This window comes from Epinephelus moara, chromosome 5 (assembly GCF_006386435.1).
Source record: "Epinephelus moara isolate mb chromosome 5, YSFRI_EMoa_1.0, whole genome shotgun sequence".
Classification (NCBI taxonomy): domain Eukaryota; kingdom Metazoa; phylum Chordata; class Actinopteri; order Perciformes; family Serranidae; genus Epinephelus; species Epinephelus moara.
In genome coordinates, this window is record NC_065510.1 from 28745034 (window position 1) to 28759883 (window position 14850).

General features: G+C 41.0%; 1 protein-coding gene across 1 annotated transcript; it reads right to left on the reverse strand.

Moving 5' to 3' along the window:
- Positions 1-10266: 10266 nt before the first annotated feature.
- On the reverse strand, positions 10267-13474 carry LOC126390193 (circumsporozoite protein-like). Its single transcript, XM_050044373.1, has 3 exons — positions 13359-13474; positions 11579-11852; positions 10267-11486 (listed from the first exon to the last, which is right to left on the reverse strand). Exons 2-3 carry the CDS (start codon positions 11841-11843, stop codon positions 10888-10890), a joined length of 864 nt encoding a protein of 287 aa, XP_049900330.1. The 5' UTR covers positions 11844-11852; positions 13359-13474; the 3' UTR covers positions 10267-10887.
- Between the last annotated feature and the right edge of the window lie 1376 nt (positions 13475-14850).

The window sequence follows — 14850 nt, forward strand, 5'->3', positions numbered from 1 at the left end:
TGTTGTTAGCCCTTAGCTGCATGGTCGCTAGTCCTCAGCACAGCCCCGCCGGGTTAGTCTTTACTGCGCTGGTGGCGTCAGGGTGGTGGGCACTGTTGTTAGCCTTCAGCTGCTGGGCTGCTACTCCTCGGCACGACCCCACCGAGATAGCCACTGCTGCACTGTTTGCGTCGGGATGGTCGATGCTGTTGTTAGCCTTCAGTTGCTGAGCTGCTAGCCCTCGACATGGCCCCGCTGGGTCAGCCGCTGCTGCACCGGTGGCGTCGGGATGGTGGACGGGATGGTCAATGCTGTTGTTAACCTTCAGCTGCTGAGCCGCTAGCCCTCAGCACGGCCCCGCTGGGTCAGCCGCTGCTGCACCGGTGGCGTCGGGATGATGGACGCTGTTGTTAGCTGAAGGTGGATACTGTTGTTGGTCTTCAGCCGCTGGGTCGCTCGCCCTTGGCACGGCTCCGCTGAGTCAGCCGCCGCTGTAGGAAGGTGGTACTGAGAAAAACACGTCGGCTGCGGGAGTTGGTAATTCTGGTTGCCAGCGTCAAGGGGTTGTGGGCCAGGGTTTACTTCTACATCACCAGCCAATAGTGCTATGATTGTTAAATCTCTGGGTCATATTGTTTGATTTCGTTTGCTCACGTGAAGAAGGAGGCATTCTGGCGCGTCCATGGTTAAGGAGTGCGGAGTACAGGAGGTTCTGACTCCCAGGTGTTGGATAGTACACATAGTCCCTATTGGGTTCGACGATTATTCGTTGTCTTGTAGATAAGAAGAGCAAACAAGTCGTAAAAAATAGAGTGGAAATTAGACTATACGATGGAATTAGTGTCCATTTGATGGCTGGCGTTGGTTTGTAGGGTGCACACGCAGCACCTGCCTCGCTGTGTACACACTCAGCAGCCATCTTCCATCATTGATGATCAACTTTCTTATATTGTTCTTTTCCTGGCGCGTTTTCTCTAATCTACAGAAGTAGGCTGAATTTCTTTCTCCTTCCTCAATCCATTTGGCTGTAGTTCTAATATAAGCCCACTTTGCTTTTCTAGTGTAAATATCATCCAGTCTAGTTTGTAGTATGAGTAATTTTCTTTTGTCAGCATTGGAAAGTGTAGGTTTATTGCAGCAAAAATTTATTTCTCCAACCAAATTTTCCTCTTCTAGTTGGACATCAAATTTCAGCTGTTTACTAAAACTAATGGAAAAGCTTCTTATCCTGAATTTCAGAAATTCCCATTTGGAGATAGGCTATAAGAGGACAGACTGACATCTTCAGAAACCTCCTTGATAATATCTTTGACTCCCTGGCAATATGTATCAGATTCTAACAGGGTGGAGTTAAACTTCCAGTAACCCTTATTTTGTTTACAAGCATCTGTAGGGTTAAGAGTTAGAAGAAGAGGTGATCACACAGGTGTGTTGTTGCTGGAAGGATACAGTTTTTGATCGTCATTATCTTTCATCGTAGTGGTGTTAAATGTGTAATTTGTTTGATTTGCACACAAGTTATTGGTATGTACTTAAGTGTGTGCACAGTTCGGCGTGGGCCACATGTAATTTAAACAGAAGATAAGGAATAAATCTTTGATAATTGCATGGACGTTCCTCAGTCTCATTCAATAGATACGCCACGGAAGACAGACGCGTCAACATCCATTCATCGTACACCATATTATAGTCACCTCCTAAAACAATATTAGTAGTTGGATATCTAACTTTCAAATCTTTTATAAGATCGGTAATTTCAGATAATAGGTTTTTGTTTTGGTTTAAACTGTTGTATCCATAAATATTCCCCAAAATAACAAAGGAGTGCTCAATTGACAAAACACAGAGAATCCAATGTCCATCCAAGCTTTTTTTTGGAGGTGATTATTTTCCCAGGGAAGTTGTTCCATAAAATTGCAGTACCTGCAGAGTGATTAGTTCCATGACAAAATAAAATTTTATCACCCCATTGGTTGGTCCAGAACTTTTCATCAGTTTCATTGGAGTGTGTTTCTTGAAGCAAGACACAGTGTGGTTTCTTGCTTTTGCAAAAAAGAAATCTGCTTTACGTTTAACACTGTCTCTAAGGCCCCTTGCATTGAGTGAAATAAAAGAAAAATCAGATGTCAGAAAAAAACATTAAAGAGCAATTAACAACTTAGAACAGTAACTCGAGATTTGTTTGCGAAATATGAACATAAGGCAATGTCCCTTTGTAAACAGACAATTTAAACGTCCTTCTTTTTCACATTTTCCTCCCTTCTTAGAAATGAAAAAGTTCCAAGAATGTGCTCAGTGAAGTGATTTGAGTTACAAACTTACGTCAGAGTTTAATCAGGGGACTGCAATTCTTTTCCCATGTATGTATAGCTGGCCCTCTGAAATACGCCCGTTGACCTGCTTCTCTGGCTCACTTGATCTGTGGCCACACTGCGGCTCTTGCTTCCCTGTCGGCTGGTGGGATGTGTTCCGCGAAGCTCACATTCAGCTGCTTGCATGCTGCAGATCCTGTGGTCAGACGCCACAGCTCATCTCTGAAGTCCCATTGTGAACTGCATGACGATATGATGGTGTCTGTTTTCCACCTTTTCTCCTAGCCAGTGTACCGAGTCAACGATTCTGTCGATCTTGTCAGCCCACTGTGGCGCTATTTTTAGCAGGAGCTGTGACACCCTCTCTCTCATGTTTTCGTTCTCTTGCTCTTTGAGCCCACGTAGCTTCAAATTCCAGCGCCGTTTGTAGCGTTCGAGCTCAGTGACTCTTTCTAATAGAGTGGCATTCTTAGTCCTAATTTTTGTAAACTCTTTTTCCAGAGATACAGCTTTGGACTTACAATCTTTTATTTCTTTGTCGTTGTATTCCACGCTTTTGGCCACTTCTGCAATCATGGCAGTGTTATTCTTCATTTGGGTATTGAGCTCTTGAACCATGGAAGAGAGATTGCTCATAGCAGCAAGTATGGTGGCATTAGAAACCTCCACTTCGTCTCTGGATTTCTTGGTTAGTACTGGGTTCTTGGTGGGGGTGTCGGGTGGGGAACGCTGCATCTTCGAAATCAAAGATTCCATTTCGTCGTCACTAGCACCGCCACAGTTATGAGAGGCTAACGCCTCCGCAGCAACAACGTTAGCATTAACGTTACCCTTCGGCTCTTTAGACTTCGGCATGGTGTAGTAGTGACAAGAGTCGTGTTAAAAAAGCTGTCAGAGTTCAGTCTTTGCACGACGATGTCAAAAAGACAGTTTTTTAGTTTTTTTTCTAGTCTTATGAGTTTTGGGGACAAACAGATGGAGCTTTCAGAAAAGTTTGCGCTCAGTCCGCCATCTTGCCCTGCCTTCACCCGAGCAAACCTGCACACACACTTCACTTCTGCATCCTGTGTTATGACTGTCATCTCCAGGGGGTGGATCAGGCTTCGCGCAGGCGTAGCTCACTAGCGGCCATGTCGGGGTCATTCTGGAGTCAATTGCTGTATGTTGGTGAGGATGCGGCCACAAAAATACTTATAACTTGCAGATTTCTTGATCAATTACAAATTTGGCTATGATACTGAGTACGTGAATCCTTCGAAAATGCTGCTTTTCATTTGTCCAAGAAACCGAATAGTCAGGCAGTTTGGCTAGACTAGCGCTTGCTATTATCTAGTGCTAGCTAAGTTTGAATACATCTGAAACACAATCCAGATTTAAACATAGCTATATTATAGGTTTTCCCAAGTCCTGACGGCTTTATTACAACCCAATCTTTTGTCTAAATAACTATCATTGTGTCTATGGTTGTATTTTGTAACTGGCTAACAAAGAGGTTGTGAGACTTCTCATTAGCAGGTTGCCTATGTGCATGGTGGTTGTATTGTGGTAAAGGTGGGCCTCACGAATTATCATATTGAAAACTAGTCACTACCCTCCACCACAACATAGCCTACTGTGACAAGTTAACTGAGCATTTAGTCAGTTCCATAAGTAGTATTGGAAAATGGGCTAAGAAGTACATTTTCATGAGCTTCTGCAGCACAGTCAAACCCTAGTACCAGTCAAAGTGGGCGTAAACTGATTACAGTTTAAGGTTAAACTTTACCGGGGTGAATGAAGGTGAGACAGAGAATTTATTGCTCTTTCTTGAAGGTCCACACGTCCTCACTGATATATACTGTACACACAGCTTGTATACACATCCAGCAGACATGTTACAAGGCAACATGCAAAGTTTGTGCCCAACTGATCTGGTGGAGGAAGAAGTACACAGTCTTGGATTCAAAATTTTACTTATAAAAAAGTATTACATATACAATTTACTTAAAATACAAAAAGAAACTAAACTGCCCATTTCAAAATAATGAATAGTATATGACTGAATTACAATTAGTGACACATTGTACATGAAATGCTGCAGTAAAATATAGAGATATATTCTTTTACTTTACAAACTAGCTTGTAAATTTCACCAAGAAATCAATTACCTTTGATCTTTATCCATGACACATCACAGTGTATTTGTTGATTATATTTTGTATTATTAATCTGAATCTGCAAAGTAACCAAAGTTATCAGACAATTGTAATGAAATGAAACCAAGCAACACATAACCAGACAAACACAGACACACATAGCAACATTTGAATATTTATATCTCATATGCAGGGGCAGAGGAAGTACTGAAGTCAGTTTTTCAATACTACAAAGGGACCCAGCTGCTATTAATTTACATTACATTTAGATCGTCCAATTTTGGTGATGCAGGTGACTTACTCAGTGGGCCCAGATCCATATTGCCTGTCCATGCCACTGGGTGTGGTGTTGTGTGATAAAACTGCTCATTTTAGAAGGCCTGTTATTGTAACCAGCATTACATATATTTTTGTTCAATGTATATAACAAACAGGAAACATGGCCCCCTGAAGCAGCTGGTACAGTTCAGTGCCTTGTTCGAGGGCAATTAAGAGAGATGACAGCTGTTTCAGTGGTACATTTAAGTGAATAATTTTCAGTTATTTCACATCATGATTCATATGATATCTCACTTAATTTCTCCTGAAACAACACTTAATGCTTTCAGATGCCTTCTTTTTGACCTGAAAGACCGATCCTTCCATGTTCTTCTGCGTATGATTTTGTGGGGGGGACAGTTAACTGTTGGGGATGTTGAAGGACTTGCTCTAACTGATCCAACATTAGCCTGAACAGTACCACCAACATTTATGTCAACATCACCCCTAACATTACTGCCAACATTCTGGGCAACATCACTCCAAACATTACGGCTAACAATCCTGCCAACATTACCCCTAACAATACCACCAACATTCTTGGCAACATCACCCCTAACATTACTGCCAACATTCTGGGCAACATTACTGCCAACTTTCTGGGCAACATTACTGCCAACATTCTGGACAACATCACCCCTAACATTGCTGCCAACATTCTGGGCAGCATCACCCCTAACATTACTGCCAACATTCTGGGCAACATTACTGCCAACATTCTGGACAACATCACCCCTAACATTGCTGCCAACATTCTGGGCAACATCACTCCTAACATTGCCGCCAACATTCTTGCCAACATCACTCCAAACATTACGGCTAACAATCCTGCCAACATTACCCCTAACAATACCGCCAACATTACGACTGACAATCACACCACCAAAACAGGCATTTGGGGCATTTGGGGCATTTGGGGCATTTGGGGCCTTCGGAGCGATGGCACCAGCTGCTCCATCAGTAGAGATTCTCTGAGCAGTTGGAAGATCCAAAGCAGACGAGGAGGTTACAAGAGAATGAGAGACTTTCTCCTGTGCTGCTGCTTCCTCTGGGAAATAAAGATCAAGAAACAGATAATCAATAAAAGACACAAATTAGCTAATATTAAACAGCATCTATGAACTCATTGATTTACTGTACCTGTGTATGTTTTCTGTAACCTCTCTGCAGCGTTGTTGTTGCTCATCTTCTTCAGAATCTCAACAGTGATGCTCACAGCCAAATGTTCACCGTAGCTCTCGATCATCCTGCTCACAGTGTCCCACCGGGAAGCCTTCTCCAGACGGGAAACAGGAATTGGTTTGCAGCCCATCAAGATGTCCATTGAGAGAAACCATTTAAGCTTTTCAAAGCCATCTTGCCGCAGGCCTTCCAGAGTCTGAAGGAGCAGTTGTTGAACAGGCATATCTGCTCACTGAACGAGAAGAGGAGGAATTAGTTTCCAGATTAGCCTTCAGTGTTAACGGAATAATTGCACAACACACTAGTTATGTTTGCTGATGCTTCTTATTATTACACGATCCCCTTACCCTTAAAATAACTAACATTACCATCGTCATTTATTGCCAGTAGGTATCTACTTGATGGATAGGAAGGGCAAATGTAGGCATAAAATATAATAAAAATATGGAATGGAAATGACGATCACTGATGTAAAAGTGTTTCTTGCTGACAGACACACTCTTTGATTGTGTCCATAATAAAAATCGATGAGGGAAATAACAGATCGTGAAGAGAACAACATTTCTAATAAATTAAGAAAGTTTTTTGTTTCCTTTTCTTGTTCAGATTTTTAACTCGATGGTGAAGCAGAGAACAAATTAAATCCAAAACTTGGCATGATACACTTGAGTTTAATCTCTTATCTGTCTTCACTCTGGTATGAAACTCCAGTGATGTTGTGATGTATGCACTCGTGTATCCTCGCTACCCTCCCCTCCTCTCCACTGCAAATCCACCAAATATATAGCCTACAGTTTATGGGCAAGACATGTGAGAGATGCATCAAGAAGTGCAATGTAGCCAGTCAGAGGTAGAGTAGGATGGGTCTTGCCAAGAAAATCCAATAGCAAAAGCAGCAGGAAGAATGAACTGAAGGCATAGTGTGTGATGTCATGAGGAGTGCTTCACCTCATCCACAGTCCCCTCCAAAATTATTGGAACGCAAGGCCATTTCCTTTGTTTTTTGTTGTACACAGAAGACATTTGAGTTTCAGATCAAAAGGTGAATATGAGACCAGAAATTCAGCTTTTATTTCCTGGTATTTACATCTAGATGTGTTAAACAACTCCGGGTATAGTACCTTTTGTTTGAACCCACCCAATTTTTAAGTGAGCAAAAGTATTGGAACAGATAGTCTTACATTAACTCAAAGTAAAAAAAACATTTAGTATTGGTTGCATAACCCTTGCTAGCAATAACTGCATCAGGCCTGCGACCCACTGACATCACCAAACTGTTGCATTCTTCATTTGTGATGCTTTTCCAGGCTTTTACCGCAGCCTCTTTTAGTTTAGTCATTTGTTTCGGGAGGTTTCTCCTTTCAGTCTCCTCTTCAGGAGGTGAAATGCATGATCTATTGGGTTAAGGTCCCATAGAGTAAAAAACAGCAGAAATGGCCTTGCGTTCCAATAGTTTTGGAGGGGACTGTACATGCCTCGGTGTGGTGGAGAAGCCAAGATGCCGGTGGTATTAGGAAACCGGTGCAAACTCGAGATTCGAGATTTATTTGTATAGTATACTACCTCATATTACGCACTTTAAATAGGCAACCATGCACTTCATAAACTGATACTGTAAATTGGCACTTTGCACTTCATAGACCCATTAGCTGCTATGTTTGAATGTGAAATCCTGTGTTTTTTATTGTTGTTATTTCCTACTTAAATTGTGTATTTTTGTTACCTGCCAAGGGACTCCGAATGTGAATTAGCATTGCGCTAACTTCGGCACATTTACACTGTTTTTACTGTTGTTCATTAATGTGCATTGTCCCTTTTAAATAAAATAAATAAATAAATAAACTAGCACCACCACTCGCCATCAGCTAGTCTTGCGCGAGTTGCCATGTAAACACAGCACGCCTGCAGGGAAGGCTAACTGACTGAGAAACTGTGCTATAAAAATGGAGTAAAATATGTCTTTTCAAGTCAATTTTGCATGCCGCGGCTTCAGGGCACTTGGATTACGACGGATGAGCCGTTCTGGGGGCTGGAGCCTATCCCAGCTGACACTGGGCGAGAGGCAGTCACCAATTAACCTGCATGTCTTTGGACTGTGGGAGGAAGCTGGAGTACCCAGAGAAAACCCACGCTGACACAGGGAGAACATGCAAACTCCACACAGAAGGGCTCCCACCTGGACCGAACCAGGAACCCTCTTGCTGTGAGGCGACAGTGCTAACCATAACACCACCCTGCTGCCTTATATAAATATGCAAACTTTTATTTAATTCTATGTGGGACTTTAATGAATGTACTGATGATGCAATTAACAGATTTCCTCAAAAAATCTGTCAAGGTCATCAAAGCAGTAGTCTTATTTTAAAACTGTGTTCTAATCTCTCTCTGACTGATGCTTGGCGTTTTCTAAATCCCAATATACAAGATTTTACTTGGTCTTATAAGAACTTAAACTCTCGATCCAGAATTAACCTTTTCTCAATATCATCATCTGCTCTTTATCTGGTTAAAGATGTCTCTCACTCTTTTGCCAATGTCAGATCTTTAAAAAATATGTTCTACAGCTTGGTGGTTTACAAGATAAGAGGCTACTGGAAAGTCAATAACACCCTTCTTAAGGACAATCAATTTCATGACAGTGTTAAAAAGGTAGTTACTGAAATACACTAAAAAAAAGTAAAGAGTTAGAGTAAATGTCCTCTTATCTAAAAGTAGAATATCCTTTGAAGAGGAACTGGAATTGAGGTAAATTCAACTTAAAATAGATCAAATTTATTTGGATTTAGCCAAAGGTGCATTTATAAGGTCTAGAGCCAAATGGCTAGAGGATGGGGAGACAAACTCTAGCTATTTTTTGCTCTTGAAAAAAATAAATGGTAAAAGAGAGTCTCTAACAGCTCTTAATATTAATGGAATTCAACGTACAATCACAAAATTAGAAGTTCATTTAAAAATTTTGCATAAAATCTATCCAGTGAATTCTATTATGTCCAGATATGTGAATGTCAAACTTTTGTTCTTTTGTGGACATGCTGATGAAACATTGATTCATTCATTTTTTCAGTGTAGAATAACAATGACATTTTGGTCTGATTTAAGTTCTCATGCTTTCAATACCACAAATATCACTCGCTGTTTTACTCTAAATGATATAATCTGTTACTATGATGATATGTGCAACACGTTTCTGACCTTTGTTGTTAACGTCTTTATTTTATGAGGGAAATTCTTTATTCATAAACAGAAGTTCTTAGGTTCACAACCCTCTTTCCATCTTTTTTAAATTTAATTTAACTCAGTGTTGAACTGCCTTGGTCTTATGAACAACAAAAATGTAAGTCGGGCCCACCAGAGGCTCCACTCACTGCGTCAATTAAGGACGTTTGGGGTCTCTGGGGATGGGAAACTCAGTTTTCAGAAACACAACTGAGCATGACAAGACAGCTAGAAAGAGTGGTACGCACGGCATCAAAGATTGTAGGCTGTGACCTTCCTTCTGTGGCCTCCTTATATGCCACATGCATTAAGCAAAAGGAGGAGAAGGTGATGGGAGATCCCTCACACCCCGCTTCCTCTGTTTTTAAGCTTCTGCCTTCTGGCAGGAGACTCCAGAGTATTAGGTGTAGGACATCTCGTTTTAGAAATAGCACATACCCTGAGGCTGTCCGTCACCTCAACCCTAGCCCAAGTGCACTTTGTATTAGGAGGGCCAAGACAAGCTAATTTTTTGCACTCCTCTAAGCACCTTGCACTACTAAGCACTTTTTTCTATACTTTAAAGCTACTTTTACTGCCCATATTGTTTTTAAGTTTTTAAATGTAGTATGCCATGACTACATGTTCTGTTTAGGTTAATTCTTGAATGGCATTGGTTTTATGTTAAACATCCAGTTTCCCACTATTTCATATTACCTGAACTATGCATTGCGTATGCGCACCATGATATAGAGGTGAGCAGTACTGAGGTCCGACCGGGTGTTGGTAGCAATGCTAGGTTCGTTGTAAAAAGGTTTGTTGACCGTTATGATGATACCGTTATGCTATTGTTATTATGGGATGTATATTTACAGCCATCTACATTGTGGAACACCCAAGGAATATTTTCATGTGTGTTGGATCTGAGAGAAGCTTGGATGTATGTGGATGGAAATATAACCTGGATGAAAAACGACGTGGAAAATAAATGTGCAAAACGACAACCTGACTCTTCTTGTGACTTTGTGAGTGAGGAATAGAAACGGTACATGCGAGTCAAGCCCACGGAAACCTGCCTACTTTATAACAATATAATAAACTTTATTTACACTTTTCAAAACACAGTTTCAAAGTGCTTTATTTGGGAATTACTATTTACAACTACAATGAAATAAAATGGAAACTGTAAAATAAACAAAGACATAACAAACATTAAACATAAAAAAGTTTTTAAAAAGAAGATAAATGATTTGAAAATGTTACTGATTCAGCAAGTTGTGTCAATTTGAATATTTACATCTCATATTCAGGAGCAGATGAAGTACTGAAGTCAGTCATTCAATAGTACAAGCAGGGGACCCAGCTCAAACTAGCTAATATCCGTTACATTTAGTCCAGCTTTAGAGATGCAGGCTTGTTCAGGCCAGACACAGGTGACTTACTCAGTGGGCCCGGATCCATATTGCCTGTCCATGCTGCTGGGTGTGGTGTTGTGTGATAAAACTGCACATTTTAGAAGGGCTGTTAATGTAACCACCATTACATGTATTTTTGTTCAATGTATATAACAAACAGGAAACATGAAACTTTTCTTGTTTTGCATCAGTTAAGACACAGTGTACGATCAGCCACGATGCAGGCCCCCTGAAGCAGCTGGTACAGTTCAGTGCCTTGTTCAAGGGAATTTAAGAGAGATGACAGCTGTTTCAGTGGTACATTTAAGTGAATAATTTTCAATTATTTCAAATAATGATTCATATGATATTTCACTTCATTTGTCCTGAAACAACACTTAATGCTTTCAGATGCCTTCTTTTTGTTTTTACCAACCGGCACTTCCATGTTCTTCTGCGTATGATTTTGTAGGGGTGATAGTTAACTGTTGGGGCGGTTGAAGGACTTGCTCTAACTGATCCAACATTAGCCTGAACAGTACCCCCAACATTTAAGCCAACATCACCCCAAACATTACCGCCAACATTATTACCAACATTGCCCCAAACATTACCGCCAACATTATTACCAACATTGCCCCAAACATTACCGCCGACATTATTACCAACATCACCCCAAACATTACCGCCAACGTTATTACCAACATCACCCCAAACATTACCGCCAACATTCTTGCCAACATTACCCTTTACATTACCGCCAACATTCTTGCCAACAGCACCCCTGGCATGACTGCCAACATTACGACTGACAATCACACCACCATAACAGGCATTTGGGGCATTTGGGGCCTTCGGAGCGATGGCACCAGCTGCTCCATCAGTAGAGATTCTCTGACCAGTTGGAAGACCCAAAGCAGACGAGGAGGTTACAAGAGAATGAGAGACTTTCTCCTGTGCTGCTGCTCCCTCTGGGAAATAAAGATCAAGAAACAGATAATCAATAAAAGACACAAATTAGCTAATGTTAAACAGCATCTATGAACTCATTGATTTACTGTACCTGTGTATATTTTCTGTAACCTCTCTGCAGCGTTGTTGTTGCTCATCTTCTTCAGAATCTCAACAGTGATGCTCACAGCCAAATGTTCACCATAGCTCTCGATCATCCTGCTCACAGTGTCCCACAGGGAAGCCTTCTCCAGACGCGAAACAGGAATTGGTTTGCAGCCGTCCAAGATGTCCATTGAGAGAAACCATTTAAGCTTTTTAAAGTCATCTTGGCGCAGCTCTTCCAGAGTCTGAAGGAGCAGCTGTGGAACCAGCATATCTGCTCACTGAACGAGAAGAGGAGGAATTAGTTTCCAGATTAGCCTTCAGTGTTAACGGAATAATTGCACAACACACTAGTTATGTTTGCTGATGCTTCTTATTATTACACCATCCCCTTTACACTGCAAATTTACCTGCTATGGGAATAACAAATAATTATCTTATTAAAAAAGACCATCTATAGGAGCTCTTAAAATAACTAACATTACCATTGTCATTTATTGCTGTAGGTATCTACTTGATGTATAGGAAGGGCCAATGTAGGCATAAAATATAATAAAAATATATTATAGGTTGTATAATACAGAAGCTTAAATATATTTTTCCACCACACTCACTGTGGCATACAGTGTCAGCTTGTTGATATCACTTATTTTATTATTATGAATGCAAACTGATGAAAATGGGTAATAAATCAATATAGATTTGTTATAATCAGTGCTGACTCTTGTTCTTTTGTGGACATGCCGATGAAACATTGATTCATTTATTTTTTCAGTGTAGAATAACAATGACATTTTGGTCTGATTTAAGTTTTCATGCTTTCAATACTACGATTATCACTCGCTGTTTTACTCTAAATGATATAATCTGTTACTATGATGATATGAGCTATGAGATATGATAAACAAGTTTCTGACTTATGTTAACGTCTTTATTTTATCAGGGAAATTCTTTATTCATAAACAGAAGTTCTTAGGTTCACAACCCTCTTTCCATTTTTTTTAAATTTAATTTAACTCAGTGTTGAACTGCCTTGGTCTTATGAACAACAAAAATGTAACACATTTTTACAATATCACAAAAAAATATTTGATGATGTGAAATTAACTGTTTTTTGTTGTTGTTTGTCATCTTCTTACTTTATTATTTGTTCATCTCTCACTGCAATTTGTTTCAGCTCTCATGTAGCCTGTTGTTTGTTTTATAATGCTTTTGTACATTTTATTGTTGAATACAGTTAAAAAAAAAAACATGCCCCGATGTGGCGCTGGCATCAGTTGCATGACTAATCCCCACTTCTATTGTCCTTAATTTCATCCAGACCTCCGCTGGAAAAAAGTTTGCTGCACTCCAGAGTTTTTCTTGGGAAAAGGAGCTTGTAACTTGTATGGACGCCACCACACCACTTGGTCAATTACAATGCTATGCATGCTATTTGACTTAGACAGTAATTACGTCACCACCACGCTACCTAGAAATACAGTTTAATTCTTAACGTCGCTACTTGAAGTGACAACACTACTGTTATCTGCCGTGCCTTCATGTGTAACATAAATTAACAACCTCCATTAATATCAGTGCTGAAAGAAAGACAGACCTACAGGAAACAACGCAGTCAGTGTTACATCCGTTACAACACGGCAACAGCAACCTTCAGGTTTTCCTATCTTCTGCTGTAGCTTTCATCATTTCATCTGACAAAATGTGAAACAACCAACAGGCTGAACATCTGGGCCAAAGAGCCAGAATGATCCTTTGATTAAGCGCCAAAAACCAAAATGACTTACCATGACTACAGATACCACAGAGAGACAATGTACAAGTAGAGGTGTCTATAATTTCACTTTCAGGAAGTTGGCAAAATTTTTAGTGTGCCGCTGCAGAGATGACTAATGATGTAGTCGTGGAGACTGACAATAACATCAGCCTGATTCTCTTAAAGGGCACCCATAAACAGTGGAGGAGGAGATTCTGTACTTAAAGGGATAGTGCACCCAAAAAATGAAAATTCAGCCATTATCTACTCACCCTCATGTCGAGGGAGGCTCTGGTGAAGTTTTAGAGTCCTCACATCCCTTGCGGAGATCCAAGGGGAGAGAGGGTAGCAGCACAACTCCACCTAATGCAGGCTGGGCGCCCCAGATTAAAATGTCCAAAAACACATAACTGAAACCGCAAAATATCTCCATACTGCTCGTCCGTGGTGATCCAAGTGTCCTGAAGCCCTGACATAAAAAGTTGTTTGGAGAAACGTCATTTGAACTCTGTTTTAGCCTCATTGTAGCCTGTAGCTCTAACTGCCTCTCTGTGCACTGCGCTCACATGTGCGCGCTTGCGAGAGACCGTGAGACATGGGCACTGCCTTCATGTGTGTTCACGTGCTTTCACTGGTCGTGCGCATGGTGCACAGAGAGGCAATTAGAGCTACAAGCTACAATCACTACGGACGAGCAATATGGAGATATTTTGTGGTTTCAATTATGTATTTTTGGCCTAACCCTCAGCCAGCTGCAGAGTTGAGCACTGGAAACCTGGTGGTGTAGTTGTTTCAAATGCAAAGCAATGCCAATGGATGAGGAAAGTCTTTGCTGCTCTGACTGGGAATTGGCGTTGCCTGCACTTGAGAATCTGGACATCAGTACTGACGAGACTGCTGCTCTTCAGAGACCGTGCATCACTGATCACCCTGAGCGCGCACACGTGAGCGCGGAGCACAGAGAAACAGTCAGAGCTACAGGCTACAGTGAGGCTAAAAATAGAGTTCATATGATGTTTTTCGAAACAACTTTTTATTACGGGGCTTCAGGACACTTGGATCACTATGGATGAGCATGTTGGAGATATTTTGTGGTTTCAATTTTGTGTTCTTGGATGTTAGTCTGGGGCGCCGTCAGCCATTAGGTGTGCTAGCCGCTCCCCCCGCCACTCCCCGCAAGGGATGTGAGGACTCTAAAACTTCACCAGAGCCTTCCTCAGCATGAGGGTGAGTAATGGCTGAATTTTCATTTTTGGGTGCACTATCCCTTTAATATCCTGTTAAGTATGTGTGGCTGTCCCATGAGAGCCATAAAGACTTTATTTAGCTTAAGAAGTAGAAGAAGCAGGACCAGAGCTTTCCAGGGATACCACACACATCATTGTGCTGTCATCCCATCATGCTATAAATCCAGATCAGTTGTCTTCAAAATAAAAACCTGACGAATTTCTTTACAATCCATTATACAGATCTTGTTATCAGTCACTTCATATAGTGAGGAATATCGTATCTTACCACGTCTT